The 27,603-nt window shown below is 33.8% G+C and overlaps 1 protein-coding gene across 3 annotated transcripts in view; it reads left to right on the top strand.

The window, feature by feature from the left end:
* Positions 1 to 27,603, top strand: part of CCDC178 (coiled-coil domain containing 178) — a 542,262-nt gene that overhangs the window by 45,517 nt on the left and 469,142 nt on the right. For all 3 annotated transcript variants that reach the window (XM_011974390.1, XM_011974388.1, XM_011974389.1), the window contains exons 3-5: positions 427 to 506; positions 13,569 to 13,628; positions 21,053 to 21,142. In XM_011974390.1, coding sequence (XP_011829780.1) covers positions 449 to 506; positions 13,569 to 13,628; positions 21,053 to 21,142 — 208 coding nt within the window. In that variant the 5' untranslated portion in view covers positions 427 to 448. The remainder of the gene's footprint in view (positions 1 to 426; positions 507 to 13,568; positions 13,629 to 21,052; positions 21,143 to 27,603) is intronic.

The following is a 27,603-nucleotide window of genomic DNA, read 5'->3' as shown; positions in this document are numbered from 1 at the left end:
GTTAAACTTTTATTATATGAAATGAAAACATCGTAGGTTCTAGAATCTCCCCAGGGCTTTGAACCCATAGCTGCAATTGCCAATGCTAAATTATCTCATGGTCAGCCTAGGTATTGGTTTAAGTCACCAGCAAAGTAGAAGATCAAAGATCCCTCTTTAATGAAGATTTTTATATTTGATATTTCTGAATGAGATCATAATAGTCCTAATAAGAAAAAGAGTACATTGTTGGACTTCCTCACATTTTACATATAATTTAGTACGGATACATAATATATATAAGAATATATATGTAAGAATATGTATTATATATCTCATATCTTTTATAGTAGAAATTTTTCCTGACAGTTCTTGAATTGCAAATTTTTAGTAAAAATACAAACTAATTTAGATTCATGATATTTAAATATTTTTCTTTCTAATTAGGTTTTAAAATATTCTGATAACTATGCCTGAAAACAAGACAGTTTCCTCTTCTTCCACTAGAGATGATCAAACCAATACAGGTAAGTTTGTCATAAATTGATTTTCTTTGAAAATAGTTCATAGATAAATGGAATTCAAATCACTTACAGAGGAGGGCAACTGCAAAGATAGTAATGTTTTCCGGGATAATGGTCACAAAACCAAAACTTACTGGGACCAGTAAAGTGAGCTAAGAGAAAAGAGTGAGTCAGTGTAACAAAAACACGTTATCTGAATTATAACCAGTTTCTTTTATAATTATGGATGAACTATGTTATGGGTAATAAAATAGGTAAGCAGTACAACAACGGTGTGCTGGAATCAGCTCTTGTATATATCTCTTCTCAATTCCACTCCACTGGTAACTTCAAATTGGCCCTGGTGGTAGTATTTATTCCCAACTAACAGCTGGATATTAAACTTTTACCAGCATACCACTGAAGCTAAACATGGAAAATTAGAAATGAAAATACGAATATAATTCTATTTTTAAAATTATATGATTTTATTGCATTAATTTGCTCTATTTTCTGTTGCATCCTGAGCTCTGACATCTTTTATTTCTGTATCATGTTAGCAATGTCGTATCTTTGCATGATATCAAAAGAGGTCAGCAAATTATAGCCCATTGCCCAAATCTGGCCAGCAGCCTTTTATTTACAGACCCCAAATTAAGAATGGTTTTTATATTTGTAAGGAGTTGTGAAAAGAAAAAAGAAGACAATAAGGACTATGCAACAGAGACTGCATTTAGCCTACAAAATCCAAAATTTTTACTATCTGATGCTTTCCAGAAAACATTTGCCAACCTTGGTGTAGAACTTAACATTGAATACTTTGAGAATAATAGGTAGTCTTTGTATCAGTTATCTACTGCTGCACTGATGCTGTGTAACAACCAACCAAAAAAATACAGGTGCATACAGCATCATAAACATTCATTTTATGCTCACTTGTGCATGAGTCTGCTGGATGGTTCTGCTGATATCAGGTGGGCTCAGTACAGCTCACTCGTGCATCTGCAGTAAGCCACAGGTTAATTCAGTACCATTATTGATCTTACTTATTTTGGCTGACCTTGTTTACAGGTCTGGGGTCTTGGCTGGGAAAATTAGGCTGATTCAGCTCTGTACTCGCTTGTCTCTCATATTCCAGCATACTATTAAGGGGCTTGATCTCTGGGTTTTGGCAGTTTCAAGAGGAGGGACAGAAGCACAGAAGGCCTCTTCAGGCCAACGCGCAAAACTGGTGCACTATCACTTCTGTCACATTTTATTGATCAAAGCAAGTCACAGAACTGGCACAGATCTATGGGTAGGAGATTAGACTCCACCTCTTGATGGAAGATGATGCAGTGACATTGCAAAGGAAAATGAATACTGGGAGGAGAAAATTATTGGGGTTATTATTGCAATCAACTTACTACAATTTTTTTCAGGGTTATAATTGAAAACAGTCATTTAGTAATTCCAAACGTGGATAAGGTCATGACACAATGGATTTTATTTAAAATTATTAGCCTTGAGTTAGAATCTTATTTCATCACCACATATTTTCTAAATATTTGAAAAACCTTGGTTTGTAGCTCTTTATTTCTTCTATCAATATTAATTGAAAAAAATAATGTTATTTCATTTTCATTTATAGAGTTTGTTTTGTAAAGCTTAAGCAAAAGTTTGTTTTTATTTCTGGAAATTGATCCCAATCTCAGATTAGTAACATGGAACAAGTTATTTATTTAAAATAAGTTCCCCAAAAACACAATTTTATTGTTTCCAATTTTATTTGGAATGAACAGAGTAATCAAATCATACAGGTGTGTAACTCATATTTAAATAGTTGAAAGAACTACTGAAAGTTTTGGGGTTGATTATAATGTGAATTAAAAAGACTAATAGTTTGTTCTAAGACTTCAGAGAGCTGAGCTGATGATTTTCCTTTGAATGACTTGACAAAGCCTATTTTAAATTGGAAAAGAAAATGATTCAGTCTATACTCGTTTGCAAGCAAAAGCTACAAAGTTAATCATATTAAGCATGACTTAAGCCTCCCACAGTCGTTTGATGCAATAGATATCTATAGCAGATAAAACTATATATCACATGATTTAATGGAATGTAAGTCTTCTGTGATACAGTCTTCTGTAAAGGCATAAGAAATGGAAATATGTCTGTTTGGCTAACACTTTGGAAAATAATATAGTTAATACATTGTCTTTTAAAATGTGCCTGGTTAGCAAGTTTAGGATTTTTGTATTTAAGTGACATTAAAAACCGTATTTGGAATGCTAACATCAATAGGGATTATCAGTTAAAATTTACTTTTATCACTTTGGCTTCACACCATCATCAAACTTCCTATTCTGTATGTAAGACAACCAACCGTTATAAACAACATTCAGCTAATCCAGCAAAGCATTGAAATGTCTATGTTTCAGCCACAGGAATTTATCAGTCCTGTGTGTTTGTTGCCAGTGTTTATTACTATGTCTTCGAATATTTTAAACTTTTAAGTCTAAAGTCCATCTTTGCTGGATAATGTACTCAACCTATTTATGTACTAACTTTTGAAAAAGTTTGTCATTAATTCTATCATAAGAACACAGTGGGAGGTCATATTTACTACTGTGAAACTACATTCAACATAATAACACTTTAAAAAATATCCAAAATAAATCATTTTTTGATGTTCTTTTGTTCATGATGTAACTACTACAGTCATATGGAAACTCTCACTATTCTAAAAATAATGGGGCCAGGCGTCGTGGCTCATGCCTGTAATCCCAACACTTTGGGAGGGTGAGGCGGGTGGATCGCTTGAGACCAGGAGTTGGAGACCAGCCTGGGAAACGGAATGAAACCGTGTCTTTACAAAAAATACAAAAAGTAGCCAGGCCTGCTGATATGCGCCTGTAGTCCCAGCTACTGGGAAGCTGAGATAGGAGGATCCCTTGAACCAAGGAAGCAGATGTTGCATGTGGCACTGCACTCCAGCTTGGGTGACAGACCAAGACCCTGTCTCCAAAAACAAATAAACAATTAAATTGGGTGATGATTCTGTGTTCTCAGTTGACAGAAATCATGAAACAAATTACTAATCTTTTTCAGATTGTTCTGTAAAGTTACAGCCATATATCTTAAACAAGCTGACCAATAGTATTTTCAGATGACTCACATTTATAAATGGTTAGCTCTGTTTGGGATAACAATTTTTATTACCATTAACAGGACCTTTTAACAAACTATAATTTTTGACTTTGCAGGCAGTATTTTCTCTGAATACAAAACTGCATTTCATGGCAGCATCACATTTATTTGTATCAAAATACCGATAGTGTGTTTATTTATTAAGGTTTTCCTAATGTATCTTTTCCATAACATGTGTTCTGTATAACAGGCAGAGAGTGAATTTTTTTACAGAATAGTATTTTGATATTTTAAAATAGAAAATACTTTGCATGTGTAAAAATATCTGAAAAATACATGTAAAGTTTAAAGAATATTGATAAAATTATATATTTGTGCACTTATAATTTGGCTTAAAGAATAGAACCTGGTGTTCACTCATCTCTTCCAAATCGTATTTAATTTTATATATTACATATAAATATTAATATAATACATATACAACTCTATATATTTTATTTCATATAACAAGTTTAACTCTCCTATTAGTTCACTAATGTTTGTTAAATCATTTGAAAATAATAAGTTTTAATTTTTATTTTCTTCTCAATGTGATTGTTTTCCGTTTCCTTCTCTATCACTAGGCTGATTTTTTTGTGTGTGCACCCTGTTGAATGAAGGTGACTAAAATGTGCACACATCTTCCTATTCATGATTTTTAAAGTGAGACTTCTAATGTTTTGTCATTAAATATGAGTTTTTATGGTTTGTAAAGATCGTTCTTTATAATTTTCTATAAATTGTGAACCTGTTGTGAATTTCATTAATGCTTTTTCTACATCTACTAACATTTTTCTGGACTTTTGTTTCCTTTAATCTTTAAATTTAATGACTTGCGTACATGGATTTAAAATTTTTAAACAAACTTCATTCCTGGGACAAACAATTTTTTAAATTTTATTGTAATTTAATATATTTCTAGATCTTTTTTCATAATCATTCGTTTAGGATTTTTGCATCTTTCTTATTCAGTAACATTGGCCCCTATGTTTTCTGAACATTTCTTGTCTTGTTTTGGTAATAAGGGTTTTATAACTTCAAGATTGAATTATAGAGTGCTTCTTTATTTTCTGTTCTTCAAAAAAAGATAATAAATTTTTATTATTATCTTCTGGAATATTTGGCTAAAATTACCTCTTAATTTGGAGGGATATAATTATTGATACAAAATATTGATTGTATCAATCAATATTGATTAGTACTACTAAGTTTTATGTTTATCTTCTATTCACTGTTGATTAGCGAGTTATAATTCTTTCTTTTAAAAATCTGTTTGGTTAAATATTAAATGTATTGGTACAATACTGTTAATAATAGTCTTTATTTTTATATCTATATGCACTTGTTTCTTCTTTACACTCATAATATTGTATTTGTTTCTTCTGGTTCTCCTCTGTTTAGTCTTGACAGTCTTGCCAGAGGTAATTCATTTGTGTTAAACTTTTCAAATTGCGAAGATCAAAACTTTTTGATTATCTCTAGGTTTTTGTTGTTATTTTGCTTTATATTTTATTAATTTGGAATGTTACTACCTTCCTTTTCTTCCTTCTACTTTTTGTGTTTGCTCTCCCACATGTTTTAAATTTGGTTACTTAGATCACGAATTTTCAGACTTTTTTCTTTTTTAATATAGTTATCTCAAGCTGTAAGTTTCCCTTGAAATAACAAAGAGGTAATAAAAAGGATTGGAGGGTCAAATCAAATCAGACTCATATAAAGTGTGTAGCTTTGCTAACAATTTTAAGGTTATAGGAAATTCTCAAGTACATTTGAAGCAGGGAGACATCTGGGACCATCAGAACAGCTCTCCACGTCCTGTCTCACCTGGTTGGATGTGCTCTGCTCCAGATTAAAGAATGATGTGTTTAAGCATGTATGTGCAGCCATGCGACTCATTCAGAAGACTGCCCTCTAGTCATGAAACAGCTTCATTTTTTATTAAGGTAGTTTAATAGTTAACATGATGTTTTTCAGGGAGCCATATCCCATAAACACACAGGTTCAGGTTTGTTTATGGTTATAATTCAAACAGCCAGAAACATCCTGCTAAAAGTTTTCTGTTGATAAGAACTCTCCAGTTAACAAATGTCAATTAGTATGTTTGCCAGAATGTTTGTTATTAGCATGTTTGCTAGGAAATTTGACCTGGTCGCCTGTTTCCTTTCTTTGGGGGCCTCTCTTTTACTCCCCATGGGAAAGTGTGGATTATAGACTTGCAGTAACTTTTAGATTTAATTGGATTTTGATTTACTTTTGACTCATATTATTTAGACCTATGAAATATTTTAGTGAAGAGTTTATTATCTGTAAAATCTACCTCATGGATTATGTGACTGAGATCCACTATATGTTTTCACTAATTTTTTTTTTCCTTTCTTTCTTTCTTTTTTTTTTTTTTTACTGAGACGGAGTCTCGCTCTGTCACCCAAGCTGAATGGAGCGCAGTGGCACAATCTCAGCTCACTGCAAGCTCTGCCTCCCAGATTCACGCCATTCTCCTGCCTCAGCCTCCCTAGTAGCTGGGACTACAGGCGTCCGCCACCGCGCCTGGCTAATTTTTTGTATTTTTAGTAGAGAGGGGGTTTCCCCATGTTGGCCAGGAAACTAATAACCAAAAATTATTAGTTTCTTGGTTTGTTTTTGCTTTATTATTATAGCCTCCTAGTGGCTGTGAAGTGACATTTCACTTTTCTTTTTTTAAATTAGTAGACTGTCTTTAGAGTATTTTCAGGTTTATGGAAAGCTGGTACGTAATACAGAGCTCTCATATACTCACTATTTCTTAACCTACATTCACGGTTTCCAGTATTATTAACATCTCGCATTAGTGTTGTATATTTGTTAAAGTTGATAAACCAATATTGATACATTTTTATGAACTAAGGTCCGTGGCTCATTCTTTGCGTGGTACAAATCTATGGGTTTTGACAAATGCGTAATGTTATCTCATGCTTCTCAGGCTTCTTTGCACCTTAGATTTAACAAAAAGTCTAGAGGGGCTGAAGTGAATATTTCGCTTCTCTCAACTAGTTAGTCTTTGTTAAGGTAGTTTCCCTTGAGGGGCAGTGATAGACAGAACCGTCCAGGCATATTTCAAAATGGCAGTTCATACCCTGGGAATAATCGAAAATAGTTACTTTTCCCCTTCTAGGAGTAGGAAGTATTATTCCCCCAATTTCAACTGTGAGAATATGGTGGAGCTGGAGATAAAAGTAAAAATATACTTGGCCCTCTAAGACTGACTCCCCAGAAGTTTTTAACTCTCAAACTAGTCCACACTCAGCCTCCAATAGTTAATCAATTAGATTTTACACTTTTCTACCCATTTTTGGCTCCAGCAACTTCTGCATTAGCCTGACCCTCCAGTTTTTGGGGTGTCAGTTTCATTGTAACCTTAATTCCCTGGTGGACCTAAGAAAAATTGTTGAGTTTTTCCATTCAGTTTTTTCTTTTAAGAAAAACCGAATGCTGACTTTCAAGATTTTTATGTGTCAAAGTGTAACTGTAATTTTCAAACTGATTTTGACAAAGGTCTATTTGCTTTATTCCTCTATATGAACCATTTGTTAGATTTGGTTTGGTTTTGTTTTGCTTTGATGTCGTACATTTTTGTTGAAAACTGGGCATTTAAAATAATAGAATGTGAAAACCTGTGGACATCAGATTCCTCTTCTTCTCTAGGGTTTGCTTTCCCTGCTGATTTTTGTAGTTGTTAATTTAGCAACTTTTCTGAATTAGTTCTCTGAAGCCGATATATTTTTTTTGTCCTCTGTGGCCACCCACTGAAATCTCTATCCAGTTGGCTTAATGGTCAATTAATGATTAAACAGATACTTCTCTACATTCCTGGAATCAAATCTCTCAGTCTTTGCTAAGCATCTTTATGTGCATGTTAGGATACATCTTCAACACTCATCCAAGGACTTGACAGCTCAACCTTAGCCTTTCCTTCTGGCACATGCAGAGTCTCAAGGTCAACCAGAGGTGAGAAATTAAGGCTTTCATGAGTCTTTGTGTGTGTGTGTTCCAAATCCTCAAATGATAAAGGGAATTGGCCATATGGGTGAGAGATGAGACTGAAGTAATTGTCTGTTGCACTAGTTTTCAGCTAGAATTTGTATCACAATAACCTGAGGAAAAATTTTTAAAAATCTACAAGTCTAGGCTCTCCCCTGAAGATTTTGATAGAGTAAGTCTAATAAAGCCTGGACATGTATGTTTACAAATATTTCCTTGAAGCCAGGCATGGCAGTGCGGCAGCTGTAGTCCCAGCTGCTTGGGAGGCTGAGGTGGAGGGATTGATTGAGCTTGGGAGTTTGAGTATAGCCTGGGCAAATAATGAGACCCCTCCTCTAACAGTAACAACAACAACAACAAAGTCCTCAAAATCCAGATACTATTCTGGTTATGAACCACTGAATAGATAAGTGTAATATGTAAATTCTCATGTCTCAGAAACGTAAGATATCTCTAGAAGAGTTGGATTTTGATAGATGCTAATTCCTTTAAATCTATTCTTTCTAATAATATTAGCCCAACCTTTTCCTGATCATGCTTGCAGTTTTGGAAGTGAAGTCTTGCAGGATGTAACCAGATATGTCTAAAAGTGATGATTCTTTAGGAATGAGGCTTGCAGAAAACTCAAACTCTCTTCTTCCTCCTCTGATGTCATAAATGTGGACCTTTATTTTTCAAGGCTCTGTTGACCTTCAGAGTCAGGGCTGGGACCAAGGAAATTTAAAATGCCACAAATGTTTGTGTTCTTACCAAGATTTATCTGTTTTTCTTGAATAGTTGCTCACACTGTTACTGGAAGCCTTTGCTATATTTCTGGAATTCTGAGAATGTTTATTTTGACAATTTTGCCTTTTTTAATCTTTGCATTCATGGAGAGGTAGATTTTTCAAAGGTCCTTACTTTATCATTTTCTTTGATATCTCTTTTTAACTTTTGTCTTTTATCGGTTTTTGTTTCAAGTTAAGTATTCAGAATTGGAATTTGGGGGACACAGGCTGTGAACATTTGTGTGGCCTTCAATATTTATTTTATATTGTTTTCCACAAATGTACCTCACATTCAACTGTGTATCACTATTACCACAACATATTAATACCAGATTTTATTTGATTATTATTAAATAGCTAGTTTATTAAATAGAAAATGACCACAATTGCTCTACTTTACATTTTTATTACCAAAGAATATAAATAATTTCCATGTGTTCATTTAATTATTTAATCTTCTCTCATGTGGACCTTCTGATGATGGATTATTAATAGTTAATATTTGCAACTTATATAAATAAAACCTGAAACCTTTATAAATTATTTCTTTTTGTGTCATATTTAGTGAAAATAATTGCTCATCTACCTTATGAATTTCTATCTTGAGTCAAAGAAGATAAAATTACCATGTTTCATATATTGTTAAATTATTAAATCTAAATGCATCATTAAATGTTATATATATCATGTTAACTTTTATAATTTTAGTATCTTTTGAAAAATTTTAAATTCTGGAGTTCATCAGGAATTTACATTAGAAAATTTGTTTGCTGATAGAGTGGTTTTGATGAGCACATGCTGTTGGAATTTTGTTCCTGGAATATTGTGTAACAATACAGTTATCCACCAAGGCAGAAACATGAATTAGAGCATGAATTTATTTGAACCAATGTTTTTCAGGGTCTGTTTCTTGTGCAGCTCTTTGTAGAAACTGACTATAGGCACATCTCATTTTATTGCACTTCACTTTATTGCACTTTACAGATCCTGTGTTTTGTTTTGTTTTGTTTTAATTTGAGGTTTGTGGCAACCCTGCTTCCAGCAAGTCTATTGGCAGCATTTTTCTAACAACATGTAGAAAAACTTCATGTATGTGTGTGACATTTTAATATTTCCTGCAATATTTCAAAAACTTTTTCATTATTTTTCTATCTGTTATGATGACCTGTGATCAGTGGTGTTTGTTGTTACTATTGTAATTGTTTTGTTGTAACATGAACTACACACATATGACACTAACTTAATAAATGTTGCATGTGTTCTTACTGTTCCACTGTCTGTGCCCCACATCTCTTTCTCTCTCCTGTAGCCTCTTTGTTCCCTGAGACACAACAATATTGTACTTAGGCCATTAGTAACCTTACAATGCCCTCTAAGAGTTCAAGGGGAAGGAAGAATTATGTGTCTCTCACTTTAAATCAAAAGCTAGAAATAGTTAAACTTAGTGAGAAAGGCATGTTGAAAGCTGAGATAGACTGAAGGCATAGTCTCTTGTGCCGAGCTGTTAGCCAAGTTATAAATGCAAAGGAAAAGTTCTTGAAGGAAATTAAAAGTGCTACTCCAGTGAACATATGAATGATAAGAAAACAAAATACCCTTGTTGCTGATATGAAGAAAGTTTTAGTGGTCCGCATAGAATATCAAACCAGACACAACAATCCCTTAAACAAAAGCTTAATCAAGAGCAAGGCCCTAACTCTATTCAATTCTGTAAAGGCTAAGAGAGGTGAAGAGGCTGCAGAAGGAAAGTTGGAAGTTTGCAGAAGTTGGTTCATGAAGTCTAAGGAAAAAAGTCATCTCCATAGAATAAAAGTACACAGTGAAGCAGCAAGTTATCCAGAAAATCTGGCTAAGTTAATTGATGAAGGTGGACGTGCTGAACAACAGATTTTCAATGTAGGCAAAACAGCCTTTTATCAGAAGAAGATGCCATCTAGAACTTTTATTGCTAGGGAGGAGAAATAAATGCCTGGTTTCAAAGCTTCAAAGGACAAGCTGAGTCTTTTTGTCAAAAACTAATGCAACTGGTGACTGAAGTTAATGCTTATTTACCTTCCCCAAAATCCTAGGGCCTTTAAGAATTATGTTAAATCTCCTCAGCCTGTGTGCTATAAATGAACCAACAAAGCCTAAATGATAGTACATCTGTTTGTACCTTGGTTTACCGAATGTTTTAAGCCCCCTGTTGAGACCTACTGCTCAAAAAAAAAAAAAAAAAAAAAAGATTTCTTTAAAATATTACTTCCTCTGACAACATATACATCCAAGAGCAGAAATGGAGATGTACAAGGGAATTAATGTTGTTTTCATACCTGCTAACACAATATCCACTCTGCAGCCTGTGGATCAAGGAGTAATTTTAACTTTCAAGTTTTATTAGTTAAGAAATGCATTTCATAAAGCTATAGCTACCATAGATAGTGACTCCTGTGATGGATCTGGGTAAAATAAATAAAAAACCTTGAGGAAAGTGTATACCATTGAGAATATTCATGATTCATGAGAGAAGGTCAAAATACCATTAACAGGAATTTGGAAGAAGTTGCTTTCAACTCTCCTTGGATGACTTTGAGGGATTCAAGGCTTCAGTGGAGGAAGTTACTGAAGAAGTGGAAAGAGCAAGAGAACTGGAATTTGAAGTGGAGCCTGAATATGTGACTGAATTGCTGCAATCTCATGATAAAAGTTTCATGGATGAGAAGTTGCTTCTTGGGAATGGGCAAAAAAAGTGGTTTCATAAGATGAACTCTATTCCTGTTGAAGATACTGTAGACATTGTTGAAATGACAACAAAAGATTTAGAATACTGCATAAACATAATTGATAAATTAACAACAGGGTTTGAGAGAATTGGCTTCCATTTTGAAAGAAGTTCTACTCTGCATAATATGCTATCAAACAGCATCACATGCTACAAAGAAATCTTTTGTAAAAGGAAGAGTTAATCCATGAGGAAAACTTCATTGTCCTACTTTGAGAAATAGCCACAGACACTCCCACCTTTGGCAACCACCACCTTGATCAGTCAGCAGCCATCAACATTGAGACAAGACCCTCCATCGGTGAAAAGATTATGACTTGCTGAAGGCTCACATGATCATTAACTTTTTTTTTCTTTTCTTTTTTTTTTTTTTTTAAAGACAGTCTTGCTCCATTGCCCAGGCTGGAGTGCAATGGCATGATCTAGGCTCAGTGCAACCTCCGCCTCCTGGGTTCAAGCAATTCTCCTGTCTCAGCCTCCCGTATAGCTGGGACTATAGGTGCCTGCCACCAGCTAAATTAGCCCAGCTAATTTTTGCATTTTTAGTAAAGACAGAGATTCACCTTGTTGGTCAGCCTGGTCTCAAACTCCTGACCTCAGGTGATCCACCCACCTTGGCCAATCATTAACTTTTTAAAACTGAAATATTTTTAATTAAAGTATCTTTTTATGGTTTAGACCTAAACAATATTTAGACAATGTTTAGAAATATTTTATTGTTTTAGATATAATATCACATACTTCATAGACTACAGTATAGTATAAATATAACTTTTCTATGCTTTTGGAGACCAAACACTTTGTATGACTCACTTTATTGCAGTTGTCTAGAACTGAACTTACAATATCTCGGAAGTATGCTTGTATTCTTGGTGTGGTCATTATTTCACTCTAATGTGTTCCCTCATTCCTCTTGTTACTGTATTTTTCATTCAATAAATATGTATTAACACTTACTATGTCTGGGGTTCTTTGCTACTTGCCAAAAATACAGTGGCTGTAAGTAGATATACTCCCTGCCCTCATGCAACTTGTGTGTTGAAGGAGAGAGAAGTCATAATTTATCTTGGTAATTTAGGAAAATCATTATGAATGCTGAACTTTGGGATATTCTGTTTTTGCATTTCGTATGATGATTTCCTATTAGCACAAATCTCAATTTTATAATTGTAAATTGTAGATTTTCTAGTGTGAATCTAAATTTTTTAAAAGAATTCTTTGAGATACCTAAAATATTTGTAAAATTATCTGATAGCTTTTTAAAATTTTTAATTTTTGTGGGTATCATATCTTATGGAATATAATTTATTTTCATATGTCTGTTTTTGTATAGAGAAGAAACTGTTTCTTTTCATTGATCTACACATTTATTTCTTGCAACAGTCTTTGAAATATATCCTTAGAATATTAGACATATTCAGATATTTAAAGGACAAGGCCCTCTCTCCACTACAAACACATGCACATATTAGCCATGATTTTTAGATTTTTTGATATTATTGCTCATTTTTAAAATTTAAAAATAATTATTGAGTCACAAATAAAATAGGCCTAATATTTTTATGGGTTTTTAAACTGGAAAAAAGAGATACTTTTACAATGTTTATATTCCTAATGTGAACCATAATTTACATTCTTGTTTGTTTCAACATTTTTTTATGTTCTAGTAACATTTTATACTACCACAATTTTTTTAAAGCCTAGATATAATTATTAAATATGTTCCTACATAGGTTATACTTTTGTAACTATAGTGATATGTCTTTAGGGTTTATTTTTATGTCATTGGTGTTGTCAATGCTGTCTTTTATAAAAATCATGCTATATTATTTGTGACATATATGTAAACTCTCTTTAATCAGTTTGATTTTGTACTGAGGATTTTCTAGAGATGCAGTTATGACATGCATAAATAAGTGCATTTATCTCTCTTCATGTATTGTGTTTTTTCAATAAACTGGGCTATGTCACAAGGCCAATCTTACCATACTGTTGGATTTTTAAAATCCATATATAATATAACGTTGGAAATTAGATTAAACCTTCATTTAAGTTCTTTTGTACACTAAACCGAGAAATTACACAGAAAGCTTCTATTAAAATTGTGAATCTATTTATCATCCCAGAATGTCACCCAAGATGACCTCCCATTTCCTTCCAGAGTGTTTTCTATCAAACACCCTTTTGCAGAGAAACACCATCAAACTTTGTCTTTCTCTTCTACTTACCCCCTCAGTCCTTTCTTATGTAATTTAGCATATATGTCTTTATTCTAATGCTTATTTTCTTCCTGTACCCTTACTAGTGCAATATAGGGCAGAGTATTTGACTCAGGAAGCAAATATTTTACTTATTTTATTTTACCTTTTATAGGTTTAACATGTCAGGAAGTAAAGGCTCTCAGAGAAAAGGCATGGTCAAGGACAAATGAAGGTATCCAAAAGCTACTATATATAATTTTTATCTCTTTTTTTCTGTTACATATTAATTTTTTTCAAAAAATTATAAGCATGAAAATAATTTCAGACATTCTTCTGTTCTTCCTAATTGATATTCTGTCAATGAATATAATTGTAACACTTCTTTAAAAAAATACTTACCTATTGCTAGTGTATGTTATATACTCCATTTCCTGTGTTCCCTTTTTCATTTTGAACAATGCATACGTAAGAGTGTACAAACTTAATATGTGGGTTTTTTTCATAAATGATCATGAGGAAACATCTGTGTCACCTTCACTCACTCCACACATAGACATGCCCGGCGTTTCAGATGGTCTCCCTGTGCTCTCCTGAATAATACTTTATGCCCTCTATTACCTGGGCTTTTGTGATGCTAATTTCCTTTTCTTTTTAATTTTAACTGTAGTGTTCCATATGTATGCATGCCTAAAGATATAATTTAATTTTGCATGCTTGTTAATTGAAATTAAACTGAGTTAATATATGTATGTTGCTGCCTTTGTTCAACATTACTTGTTATCTTCATCCTTGTTGTTACCGTTTTTGCTCAGTGTAATTTGTGGCTTTCATCCATTTTGCTATACCATTGTCCAATACCATTCATTACATTTTTTGTTATTTTGAATACTCCTAAAAACATCCTTGTACATATGTCCTGTGTGAGTTTCTGTAAGGCATACCTATCAGCAGAACTGATAAGTATATGGTATATCTGTCGTTGACATTATTTGATAATGCCACATTATGTTCCAAAGTAATGACATGAATATACAGTGACATAACAGTGTAGGAATATTCAGGTTACTCCATTTTCTTCCTACCACTTGACATTGTTAGACTTTTAAAGTATTGACAATCCCCATACTATGTAGCAATGTCTTATTGTGGTTTTAATTTAAATTTCTCTGATTATTACTGATGTTGAAAATTTTTTCATGTGCTTTTTTTGGCATTTTGAGTTCCACTTTTGCAAATTGACTGTATCTTTGTTCTGATTTTCTAATGAGTCATTTGTCTTTTCTCACATTGATTTTTAGGAATTTTTTGTATAGTATGAATACTAGTTCTAAATCAGTTATATATTTAACTAATTTTTTTTTTACATTTATGCCTTTTATTTTTGATCTATTTATATTGCCTTTTGATGCACAAGGGTCCTTATTATTTTTTCAAGTCAAAGCTTTTTACGTATTATTCAAGGAAATCCTAGTCTAAGATCATGCAGATATTAGTCCAAATCATCTTCTAAGCATTTTGGAGTTTTGACTTTTACACTTAGATTTTTCAACCCACTTGGAATTGATTTTTGTATGTTATTTAAGTTATGGTTTCTACCTTTCTTTTGTGTTTGATTACTTTGACTCTGTACTCCTTATTGCTTTTGAAAAATTATTCATGGGTATTCCATGATGCTTAAAATACAGATGACTTCTTCCAGAGTATATTTGTTTTTGCTTCTGTCAGAACATAGTGCTGTACCAATATGGCACAAACTTAAAACAAATTCAAGCATAGAGGCTTCGGTGGAGTGTCCAATGTTGAAAACTCAGTCTACAAATTTAAGTGATGAACAGCCAAAGTGTTAATGTCACAGGGGTGAGGTCTTCTGCTTTTGTTTTTATTTTTGGATGTTTAGTGTATACTCAGAGAAAATATCTCTACAATGTCTTGAGTTCTGGTAGAGGCCATTGGGGTTGTTATTTCTGGTTAACCTTTACTCTGAGGCTGTAGCCATTTGCTATCCCAACTTAAAATGAGTTTTACAATTTAGTTGGGAATTAAGGTATTCTAATTTTTTTGTGCTATAGACCCTTTTGAAGCCTATTGAAGCTTATACTCTCTGAATGAAAATTTTATTTTTATTATTTGTCATTAAAATTATATTTTAAATATATTATAAGAGGTACAGAAATATTTTGAAACTCGAGTAATTTTTTCCCCATCCAATTTCACAAATCACTTACATTTTGTCTATGGACCCTGAGACTAGGTTGTCTTTTTATTTTGTAAAACTTACAAGTCATCAAACCCAGCCCAAACTTTCTAGGAATTGTCAATGACTTTTGTGTCAAATGTCATTTTGCATCCTGTGCTCCACTTAAAAGTATAGTTTCTGCTCTTCTTTATATTTTTGTCCTAGTAGTTTGTAACTATCTCGTTCATATATGTGTGTGTGTGTGTGTGTGTGTGTGTATATATAAAATCCTATTTTCAGTGGAAAAGTAGATCTGATAAACCTAGCCTGCCATTCCAAGAAATATGTGTTATATATAGTATTATTGTGTATTGAATTATGCATTTATAATAAGAGGAATTTTTCTGGTTTATATAATTTAACAAGTTTAATCCTCTTCTGAGTTTTATTTCTTCCCAAATTTGGGAGATAATGTGCTTTAGGACATACTCAAAGAGTGTGCTATTTAATATATATTCCAAGATATGCTTAGGGAAAAAATAATTCTGAGGTAAAATAAAACTGAGAAATTTTGTATAATTTATATTTTTCTTGAAGGTTCTTTTGATGAAAACACTTTGAAAACTCTAACAAGTCTTGAAATGAAAAAACCTTCTTAAGTAATATGTTATTTGAGTATAGAACTGCATCTTTCCATACTTACAAGAATCTCTTGGAATTATATATTGTAAACAGGTTTTAAAGAGTGCTAGTGTAGTTTAAAGACTGGAACTAGAAACAAAGTTTAAATTTTAGTTCTATCACTTACTAACTTTGTCAACCTGGTTTGGTTCACTACCTTTCTGGGCCACATTTTACTCATGTGTAGAATGAAAATTAATGTGTGTTATTGTAAAGATTAAGTATCATAGTATAATAAATATGTTGAAGTCAACTGTCATGTATATATTCAATAAATATTAGTCATTCTCACTTTAATTTGAGATTTTTTCATCCTCATTGGTTTAATAAATTGTGGTAAATTTATCCTACAAGATACCATGAAACTGATGTTTTATGTAATGTAATATAATTCTAGTTGTATAATTTACCATTATGTTATAAACTTCTAAGAAGTAAAAAACTACCAATTAAACTATTACACATACCAACCTTGAATTTTAAGATGTATCCTGATGTGACTGATCTTAGTGTGTGAAAAAAAAATTTTCTAACAACTTGAAATATAAAGTTGAATTTGCACTATGGTTTAAAATTGATAAGGAATCTCTCCGTCCTGAGAAGGAAAGAAATGTATGTATATGTTTCTCTTTATATATATTTTATATATATGCATATACTTATGTACACACTCATTTAACAAACAGAAATGAAAGCATAGGTCCACAAAAATATTATCCCAGACCATTTATATGGCTTTATTCATAACAGTGAAAACTGAAAACAACCTAAATGTCCATCAGCAGAAAAATAGATTTAAATAAATACTCTGTAGTTATGCAATAATATAATGTGGACCAGTGAAAAAGAATGAGCTGCAAATACATGGAGTAATATTGGTGAATCTCAAAAATATATTGAACAAAGTCAGATAAAACATACTTGATACATTTAATTTCATTATTACAAGGTCCAAGAAAAAGACAAACCTAAACTATAGTGGTAAAAATCAAAATAACAGTTGCCTATAGTAGGCGAGAAACTTTCAGGGGTGATGGAAATTTTTTCTAGCTTGGATGTCATGGTAGTTACATTTATGTACACACTTATCAAAATGCATTAAATTATAAATTTAAGATGGCATTTTCTTGTATGTATGCTATAAAATAAAAAGTAGTGTTTTACTCTAAAACCATTAAAACATTTTTATATATTATAAATACATATACCATACATACATAAGGTGTAAATGCTTGCAGAATGACTTATGTTAACATATACTAACAGTTACAGATAGAATATACGTTAAAGCTCACTAAAGCATAAAATAAGGCATACATATGAAATATTCTCATAGGTATAAAGTATCTGGAAGTACACACAAGAAAATTGTAACATTAGTTGCCTACTGAAAACCAATCTTGAGTTGTGGTGTCCACTTTTCTTTTGTGTTTGATTACTTTCACTCTGTACTCCTTATTGATTTTGAGAAATTATTCATGGGGAGACCATGATGCTTTCTACTGGATTACCATGGGAGCGAGAATGGCATGGTGACTTTTCAAGTAACTGATGCATTAATTTTCTTTTAAACTTTCAAATTAATTTTAACACAGTTTTATAGTGTATGAAATTTTGTTGATTTTTGTTTTATTTGCACTTAATATTTCCAGTTTTGTTTATTTTATTTTTTAGAGAGAGGGTCTTGCCTTGTTGCTCAGGTTGGGGTGCAGTGACACAGTCATGGCTCATTGCAGCTTTGAACTCCTGGGCTCCAGTGATCATTCTGCCTCAGCCTCTGGAGTAACGGCGACTACAGGTGCATGCCACCATGCCCAGCTTTCCAATTCTATATTTTTAATTCTTCTTTTTAAAGAATCATGTGTTAGGTTTACACAATTCTGATTCTTTCGTGTCAGCCTCTGACACAAGAATTTGATTGTGGAAACTTTATTCTTTTAATACTCTGAACATACCACAAAACTGCTACATTGCAAACTCCCCAAATCACTGGTTGGGGTACTGAATGTAGGGATTGGAGTCATCAAGACTCAGGCAAGTTGTGGGAACATCCGTCTGAAGATTAGAGTAAAACTAAAGTTCAAAGAGAATACTGAGGTCTTAATTATGGGAAAACCTCATCTCATCATCACAGAGTCTGAAGGAAGTGATTAGAGAAGGGGACTAAAGTTGTGGTTACAATGCCAGAAGCTCAGCAGCTTGGAAAACAGGACATTTGCTTCTAGTGCTCTATAGTAAACAAGCCTCTGTGGGTTGGAGTGGCTGATATATAAAGGAGACTTTTTTACAGTTTTAGAATTATTTATTTCTGGCCAGGCATGGTGGCTCATGCCTATAATGCCAGCACTTTGGGAGGCCAAGGTGAGCAAATCACCTGAGGTCAGCAGTTCGAGACCAGCGTTGCCAACATGACAAAACCCCATCTCTATTAAAAATACAAAAAATTATCCAGGCATGGTAGTGCGCACCTGTAGTCCCAGCTACTTGGGAGGCCGAGGCAGGAGAATCGCTTGAACCAGGAGTCGGAGGTTGCAGTGGGCCGAGATCACGCCATTGCACTCCAGCCTGGCAACAGAGCAAGACTCCACTTCAGAAAAAAAAAAAACTTATTTATTTCCTATGTTTCCCTTTAATGTCTTAGTACACATATATACTTCACTTTTACCAGTGTTTTAAATGTTATTTATAATTAAACATTTAAGTTCTGAATGTATTTCTGTTTTAAACACATTAACATTTCTTTACAAAGTGCTTCCTTTTTAATACGTATTTTGTATGACATGGAATTCTTCCTTGACATATTTGTTATTTGGAAATATACATTAAATTTCCAAATACCTTTGAATTAACTTTATGTGACAAATTTCTAATTGTACAGTAGATTAATTATATAGTGCAGCTAGTTTCTACTTATTAAATTTTTTTGAATTATTGTTGTCTAAGATACCTACTTTTACTACCTTTAAAATGATATAATCTGTATCTTTTTGCGATTCGTAATCTGTATATCAGTATTACCTTATTGTATTCATCACATCCTGTATGTCATTTTGTTATTCTGAACTTCATATGCCACAGATAAATGGCAGTTATTTAGATTTTTCCTCTATATTTTTTCTCTAAATTTCTCTTTATGTTAAAAAATAAGATTTTTTTTCTTAATATAATGTGCTGTTTTATTACACACATACAGATTTTTTTATTATTATCTATAACTTCAATTGTAAAGTAATAACTCTCGGTGTTGTTGAGCTTAAGTTCTAGATTTGTTCATATTTAGTCACATCAAGTTTTCTTTTTCAGAAAATAATTGTATGTATTTTATTTATAATTTTTTTCTGTATTATTTTATAATTGGTTCTTTTTGGGTAAATTTAGTCATTTATATATTACAGTTATTTGATTAGCACTATCTTTTATCATTTTTATATGTTTCGAACAATTTCCTATTGAATATTTTTGCTATAAACTTACTTTTGCCTTCTTTTATGCTTTCTTTAATGCTTTAGTGAGCTTTAACATAAATATTCTATCTGTAACTGTTAGTATATATTAACATAAGTTATTCTGCAAGCATTTAAACCTTATATTTATATATGTATGTATTTATAATATATAAAAATATTTTGATGGTTTTAGAGTAAAACACTTTTTTATTTTATAGCATACATACAAGAAAATGCCATCTTAAATTTATAATTTAATGCATTTTGATAAGTGCATACATAAATGTAACTACCATGCCATTCAAGCTAGAAAAAATTTCCAACACCCCTGAAAGTTTCTCGCCTACTATAGGCAACTGTTATTTTGATTTTTATCACCATAGCTTACTTTCGTCTTTTTCTTGGACCTCATAATAATGAAATTAAATATATCAATATATTTTTGAGATTCACCAATATTACTCCATGTATTTGCAGCTCATTCTTTCTCACTGGTCCACATTATATTATTGCATAACTACAGAGTATTTATTTAAATCTATTTTTCTGCTGATGGACATTTAGGTTGTTTCCAGTTTTCACTGTTATGGATAAAGCTATATAAATGGCCTGGGATAATATTTCTGTGGACCTATGCTTTCATTTCTGTTTGTTAAAAGCTTAGAACTGGAGTTGCTGCATTGTAGTGTAGATATATTTAGCTTTATAAGAAAATGTCAAATAAATGATAACATATTTTTATATTTTAGAATTTTGAAACACTTCCTCAGAGATTGTAAAATAAAACATTTCCCCTCTCTCTACCTGTCCTCTTTCTAAAAACAACAGTCTCTTAATCTAGCAATTATAAATCCTACATATCTTATGTATTTATAATTATAAATCCTACATAACTTATACAGGATATATAATTGTAAATAAATCCTACATATCAATAGTTAACATAGTTAAGATATATATATGTGTGTGTATAGATATACACACACACACACACACACACACATCTCATTTTTAAAAAAATGGTGACAAAGCTTACGCACAAATCTCTGCCTTGCTAATTTTCACATAGTGTATCCTGGATACATTCTATATCAACACATAATGACTTACCTATTTGTTTTTAAGTCTCATGCTATTTTGAATACCTTCTTATGAAAGAGTCAAATCAATTGAAGAGCAGAGAGAAAATATCTGAAGATACGATACTGTGGGTTTTGATTAATATTTGTATCATAGTTGTTTTTCTTTTAAGGAGAGCACTTCCGTAACATAGTTTTTACATGGTGGTGCTTATTTTAAAATTTTCTATGATATTAACTACTCACTAAAATATGTGTTTTTTCTTTTTAAAAGACAATGCCACGTCTCAGAGTTTGGTTCTATATGGAGCCTCTAAGGAGAACAGTGAAAGTTTTCATGAAAGTAAAATGACAAATACTGAAGGTGAGGACTGAACGTAAATCATATAGTAAACTATATAAGCTATATTTATACTTCCTCATTAGTTTATGATGTCAATACTATTTCTATTTTGAACTAAATCCTGCATATCATTAATAGTTAACATAGTAAAGATATATAATGGTAAAGATATAAGGTAGTATATTGTATCAATAGTATATTGTTAACATAAAATCTGGGTTTATGATTGTTATGTAATTTCCGAAATGTATGAATTTTAAAATAAATTCTTAATCACCCAAGCTGTGACTGGCCTGTTCTAGATAGAACATTTACAGTTCATTGAGGACATGTTTCTTAGAATAAAAAGAAGACAAATGTTTTGGGGGTGTATTTTTCATTTTTTAAATAATCATTTTATTTTATTTTCTTAAGTTCCAGGGTACATGTGCAGGATGTGCAGGTTTTTTAAATAGGTAAACACATGCCATGGTCAATCCATCACCTAAGTATTAAGCCCAACATGCATTAGCTCTTTTCCCTAATGCTTTCCCCCACCCTGCCCTCCCCCTGCAGGCCCCAGTAAGTGTTCTTCCCCTCCCTGTGTCCATGTGTTCTCGTTGTTCAGCTCCCACTTATAAGTGAGAACATGTAGTGTTTGGTTTTCTGTTCCTGCGTTAGTTTGCTGAGGATAATAGCTTCCAGCTTCATCCATGTCCCTGCAAAGGACATGATCTCGTTCCTTTTTATGGCTGCATAATATTCCATGGTGTATATGTACCACATTTTCTTTATCTAGTCTATCATTGATGGGCATTTGGGTTGATTCCATGTCTTTGCTATTATGAATAGTGCTGCAATGAACATAACTCATGCATGTATGTTTATAATAGAATGATTTATGCTCCTTAGGTTGTATACCCAGTAATGGGATTGCTGGGTCAAATGGTATCTCTAGTTCTAAATCTTTGAGGAATTGCCACTGTCTTCCACGGTGATTGAACTAATTTATGCTCCTACCAACAGTGTAAAAGAATTATTTCTCTGCAACCTCACTAGCATCTGTTGTTTCTTGACTTTTTAATAATTGCCATTCTGACTGGCATGAGATGGTATCTCATTGTAGTTTTGATTTGCATTTCTCTAATGATCAGCGATGTTGACCTTTGTAAAATAGATTTGTTGGCTACATGTATGCCTTTTTTTTGAGAAGTGTCTGTTCATATCCTTTGCCTATTTTTTTAACGGGTTGTTTTTTTCTTGTAAATTTGCTTAAGTTCCTTGTAGATTTTGGATATTAGACCTTTGTCAGATGGATAGATTGCAAAAATTTTCTCCCATTCTGTAAGTTGCCTGTTTGCTCTAATGATACTTTGTTTTGCTGTGCAGAAGCTCTGTAGTTTAATCAGATCCCATTTGTCAATTTTGACTTTTGTTTCAATTGCTTTTGGCGATTTCATCATAAGGTCTTTCCCCATGCCTATGTCCTGAATGGTATTGGCTAGATTTTCTTCTAGGGTTTTTATAGTTTTGGGTTTTACATTTAAGTCTTTAATTAATCTTGAGTTGATTTTTGTATAAGGTATAAAGAGGGAATCCAGTTTCAGTTTAATGCAGATGGCTACCCAGTTCTCCCAGCACCATTTATTAAATAGGTAATCATTTACCCATTGCTTGTTTTGTCAAGCTTGTCAAAGATCAAATGGTTGTAGATGTGTTTTTATTTCTGAGTTCTCTATTCTGTTCTGCTGGTCTATGTGCCTATTTTTGTACCATTTCCATGCTGTTTTGATTACTGTAGCCTTATAGTATAGTTTGAAGTCAGGCAGCATGATACTTCCAGGTTTGTTTTATTTTTTGCTTAGGATTGTCTTGGCTATGTGAGGTCTTTTTTGGTTCCGTGTGAATTTTAAAATAGTTTTTTCTAATTCTTTGAAGAATTTCAGTGGTAGTTTAATGGAAATAGTGTTGAATCTATAAATTGCTTTGGGCAGTATGGTCATTTTCATGATATTGATTCTTCCTATCCATAAGCATGATACACTTTTCCATCTGCTTGTATCCTCTCTCATGTCCTTGAGCAGTGGTTTGTATTACTCCTTGAGGAGGTCCTTCATTTCCCTTGTTTTCCTGGGTATTTTATTCTCTTTGTGGTAATTGTGAATGGGAGTTCATTCATGATTTGGCTCTCTGCCTGTCTGTTGTTGGTGTACCGGAATGCTTGTGATTTCTGCACATTGATTTTATATCCTGAGACTTTGCTAAAGTTGCTTATCAGCTTAGGAAGCTTTTGGGCTGAGTTGATGGGGTTTTCTAGATATAGATCATGTCATCCTCAAACAAAGACAATTTGAATTCCTCTCTTCTTATTTGCAAACCCTTTATTTTTTACCTTGCCTGATTGCCCTGGCCAGAACTTCCAACACTATGTTGAATAAGAGTGGTGAGTGAGGGCATCCTTGTCTTGTACCCATTTTCAAGGGGAATGCTTCCCATTTTTGCCTGTTTAGTATGATATTGAATGTGAGTTTGTGATAAATAGCACATATTATTTTGAGGGATATTCCTTCAATATCTCACTTATTGAGTTATTTACTTGAAAGGGTGTTGAATTTTATCAAAGGCCTTTTCTGCATCTATCGAGATAATCATGTAGTTTTTGTCTTTAGTTCTGTTTACATGATGAATTACATTTATTGATTTGCGTATGTTGAACCAGCCTTGCATCCCAGGGATGAAGCCGACTTGATCATGGTGGATAAGCTTTTTGATGTGCTGCTGAATTTGGTTTGCCAGTACTTTACTGAGATTTCTGCATAGATGTTCATCAGGGCTATTGGCCTGAAGTTTTTGTTGTTGTTGTTGTTGTATCTCTGGTGTCAGGATGATACTGGCCTCATAAAATGAGTTAGGGAGGAATCCCTCCTTTTCAATTGTTTGAATAGTTTCAGAAGGTATGGTACCAGCTCCTCTTTGTACTTCTGATAGAATTCAGCTATAAATCCATCTGAATGTAGGCCTTTTTTTAGTTGGTAGGCTATTTATTACTGCCTCAATTTCAGAACTTGTTATTGGTCTATTTAGGGATTCAAATTCTTCCTGGTTCAGTCTTGGGATGGTGTATGTGTCCAGGAATTTATCCATTTCTTGTAGATTTTCCAGTGTATTTGCATAGAGGTGTTTATAGTATTCTCTGATGGTTGTTTGTATTTCTGTGGGGTCAGTGGTGGTATCCCGCTTATCATTTCTGATTGTGTTTATTTGGATCTTCTCTCTCTTTTTTTAAAATCAGACTCACTAGCAGTCTATTCTATTGATTCTTTTTTTTAAAAAAAAAAAAAAAGCTCCTGGATTCATTGATTTTTTTTGGAAGTGATTTTTTTGTGTTTATCTCTTTCAGTTCTGCTCTGAGATTGGTGATTTCTAGTCTTCTGCTAGCTCTGGAGTTTGTTTGCTCTTTGTTCTCTAGTTCGTTTAGTTGTGATGTTAGGGGGTTGATTTGAGATCTTTCTGGCTTTTTGATGTGGGCATTTAGTGCTATAAAATTCCTACTTAGCACTGCTTTAGCTGTATCACAGAGATTCTGATACATTGTTGCTTTGTTCTCATTTGTTTCATAGAACTTCTTGATATCTGTCTTAATTTCATTATTTACCAGGAGTCATTCAAGAGCAGGTTGTTCAATTTCCATGTAGTTATGTGGTTTTGAGTGGGCTTTTTAATCTTCAGTTCTCATTTGATTGCACTGCGGTCTGAGAGAGTGTTTGTTATGATTTCAGTTATTTTGCATTTGCTGAGGAGTGTTTTACTTCCAATTATGTGATCAATTTTAGAGTAAGTGCACTGAGAAAAATTTATGTTCTCCTGTTTTTTGGGTGGCAAGTTCTGTAGACATCAATGAGGTCCACTTGGTCAAGAGCTGAGTTCAAGTCCTGGATCTTTGTTAATTTTCTCTCTCAATGATCTGTCTAATACTGACAGTGGGTTATTAAAGTCTCCCTCTATTATTGTGTGGGGGTCTAAGTCTCTTTGTAGGTCTCTAAGAACTTGTTTTATGGATCTCAGGGCTCCTATATTGGGTACATATATATTTAGGATAGTTAGCTCTTCTTGTTGAATTGAACCCTTTAACATTATGTAATGCCCTTCTTTATCTGTTTTGACCTTTGTTGGTTTAAAGTCTAGTTTTTCAGAAACTGTGATTGCAACCTCTGCATTTTTCTGCTTTCAATTTGCTTGGTAAATTTTCCTCTGTCCCTTTATTTTGAGTCTATGTGCATCTTTGCATGTGAGATGTGTTCTTTAAATACAGCACACTGATGGGTCCTGTCTTTGTATCCAGCTTGCCAGTCTGTGTTTCTTCATTGGGACATTTAGCCCATTTACATTTAAGGTTAATATTGTTATGTGTGAATTTAATCCGTCATCATGATGCTGGCTGGTTAATTTTGCAAACTTGTTAATATAGTTGCTTCATAGAGTTGTTGTTCTGTGTACTTCAGTGTGTTTTTGTAGTGGATAGTAATAGTGCTTCCTTCAGGAGCTCTTGCAAGGCAGATCTGGTGTTCACAAAATTCCGCAGCAGTTGCTTGTCTAAAAAAAGATTTTATTTCTCCTTCACTTATGAAGCTTAGTTTGGCCTAATATGAAATTCTGAGTTGGAGTTTCTTTTTTAAAGAATGTTGAATGTTGGCCCCAATCTCTTCTGGCTTTTAGGGTTTCCACTGAGAGGTACACGGTTAGTCTGATGGGCTGCCCTTTGTGGATGACCTTGCCTTTCTCTCTGGCTGCCCTTAACAATTTTTCCTTCATTTTTACCTTGGAGAATCTGATGATTATGTGTCTTGGGGGTAAATCTTTTCATGAAATATCTTACTGGGGTTCTCTGGATTTCCTGGATTTGAAAATTGGCCTGTCTTGCTAGATTGGGGAAGTTCTCCTGGATGGTGTCCTGAAGTGTGTTTTCCAACTTGGTTCCATCCTCCCCATCTCTTTCAGGTTCTCTAATCAGTCATAGGTTCAGTCTCTTTACATAGTCCCATAGTTCTCAGAGGTTTTGTTTGTTTAATTTCTTTCTTTTTTATCTGATCTTGTTTGTCTGCTTTATTTCTGCAAGAGAGTCTTCAAGCTCTGATATTCTCTCTTCTGCTTGGTCGATTCAGCTATTGATACTTACGTTTCCATCATGAAGTTGCCGTGCTGTGTTTTTCAGCTCCATCAGGCCATTTATATTCCTCTCTAAACTGGTTATTCTAGTTAACAGCTCCTGTAATCTTTTATCGTGGTTTTTAGCTTCTTTGCATTGGGTTAGAAGATAATGCTTTAGATCAGTGAAATTCATTATTACCCACTTTGTGAAGTCTACTTCTGTCAGTTCATCCATCTCACCATTGGCCCCATTCTGTGCCCTTGCTGGAGAAGTGTTGTGATTATTCGGAGGAGAAGAGGCATTCCAGCTTTGAGGATTTTCAGTGTTTTTGCATTGACTTTTCTTCATCTTCATGGATTTTTCTACCATTGATCTTTGAGGCCGATAAACTTTGGACGGGGATTTTGTGGGGTCTCTTTTGTTGATGTTGTTGTTGCTTTTTGTGTGTTTTTCTTCTAATAGTCAGGCCCCTCTTATGCAGATCTGCTGCAGTTTGCTGGGTGTCCACTGCAGACTCTGTTTGCCTGGGTATCACCAGTGGAGGGTGCAGAATAGCAAAGATTTCTGCCTGCTCTTTCCTCTGGAAGCTTTGTCCCAGAGGGGCACTGACACTGACCAGATGCCACCCAGAACTCTCCTGTATGAGGTATCTGGCGACCCTAGTTGGGAGGTCTCATCCAGTCAGGAGGTGTGGGGGTCAAGGTCCCAGTTGAGGGGGTCGTCTGTCCCTTAGTGGCTGTCCCTTAGTGGAGCTGGTGTGCTGTGCTGGGGGAATGCCCCTTGTCAGGATCAGCTGATCTCTTCAGGGCAGCCAGGCAGGAAATACTAAGTCCACTGAACCTGAGACCACAGCCACCCCTTCCCCAAAGTGCTCTTTCCCAGGGAGATGAGAATTATGTCTGTAAGCCCCTGACTGGTGCTGGATCACCTGCAGAGAGACCCTGTCCATGCCCAGTGAGGAGGGATCTAAAGAAGCAGTCTGGCCACAGCTGCTTTGCTACACTGTAGGGAATTCAGCCCAGTCCAAATGTCCTCATGTATAAATGACCGCTCTAGGAGTGTCTGCCTTATGTGGTTGAGATAAGGACTGAAATACGCCCTGGTCTCCTGCAGTACCCTCAGGCTTATTAGGGTGGGGAAAAAAACCGCTCCCTGGTAAATTTGAGGTCATACTGGTTCTGTGCTCTCGAACCCTGTTTTCTGTTGTTTAAGATGTTTATCAAGACAATACATGCACAGCTGAGCATAGACCCTTAGCAGGTGTTTTTTGATTTTGCCCTTTGCCTTGTGATCTTTATTGGCCTCACAAGCATGTGATCTTTGTTCTCCTTTTTGCCCTTTGGAGCATGTGATC

The sequence above is a fragment of the Mandrillus leucophaeus genome, unplaced genomic scaffold (assembly GCF_000951045.1).
Source record: "Mandrillus leucophaeus isolate KB7577 unplaced genomic scaffold, Mleu.le_1.0 Scaffold145, whole genome shotgun sequence".
Classification (NCBI taxonomy): domain Eukaryota; kingdom Metazoa; phylum Chordata; class Mammalia; order Primates; family Cercopithecidae; genus Mandrillus; species Mandrillus leucophaeus.
Note: the sequence above shows the minus strand (reverse complement) of the source record. Positions and strands in the feature narration are given on the sequence as shown.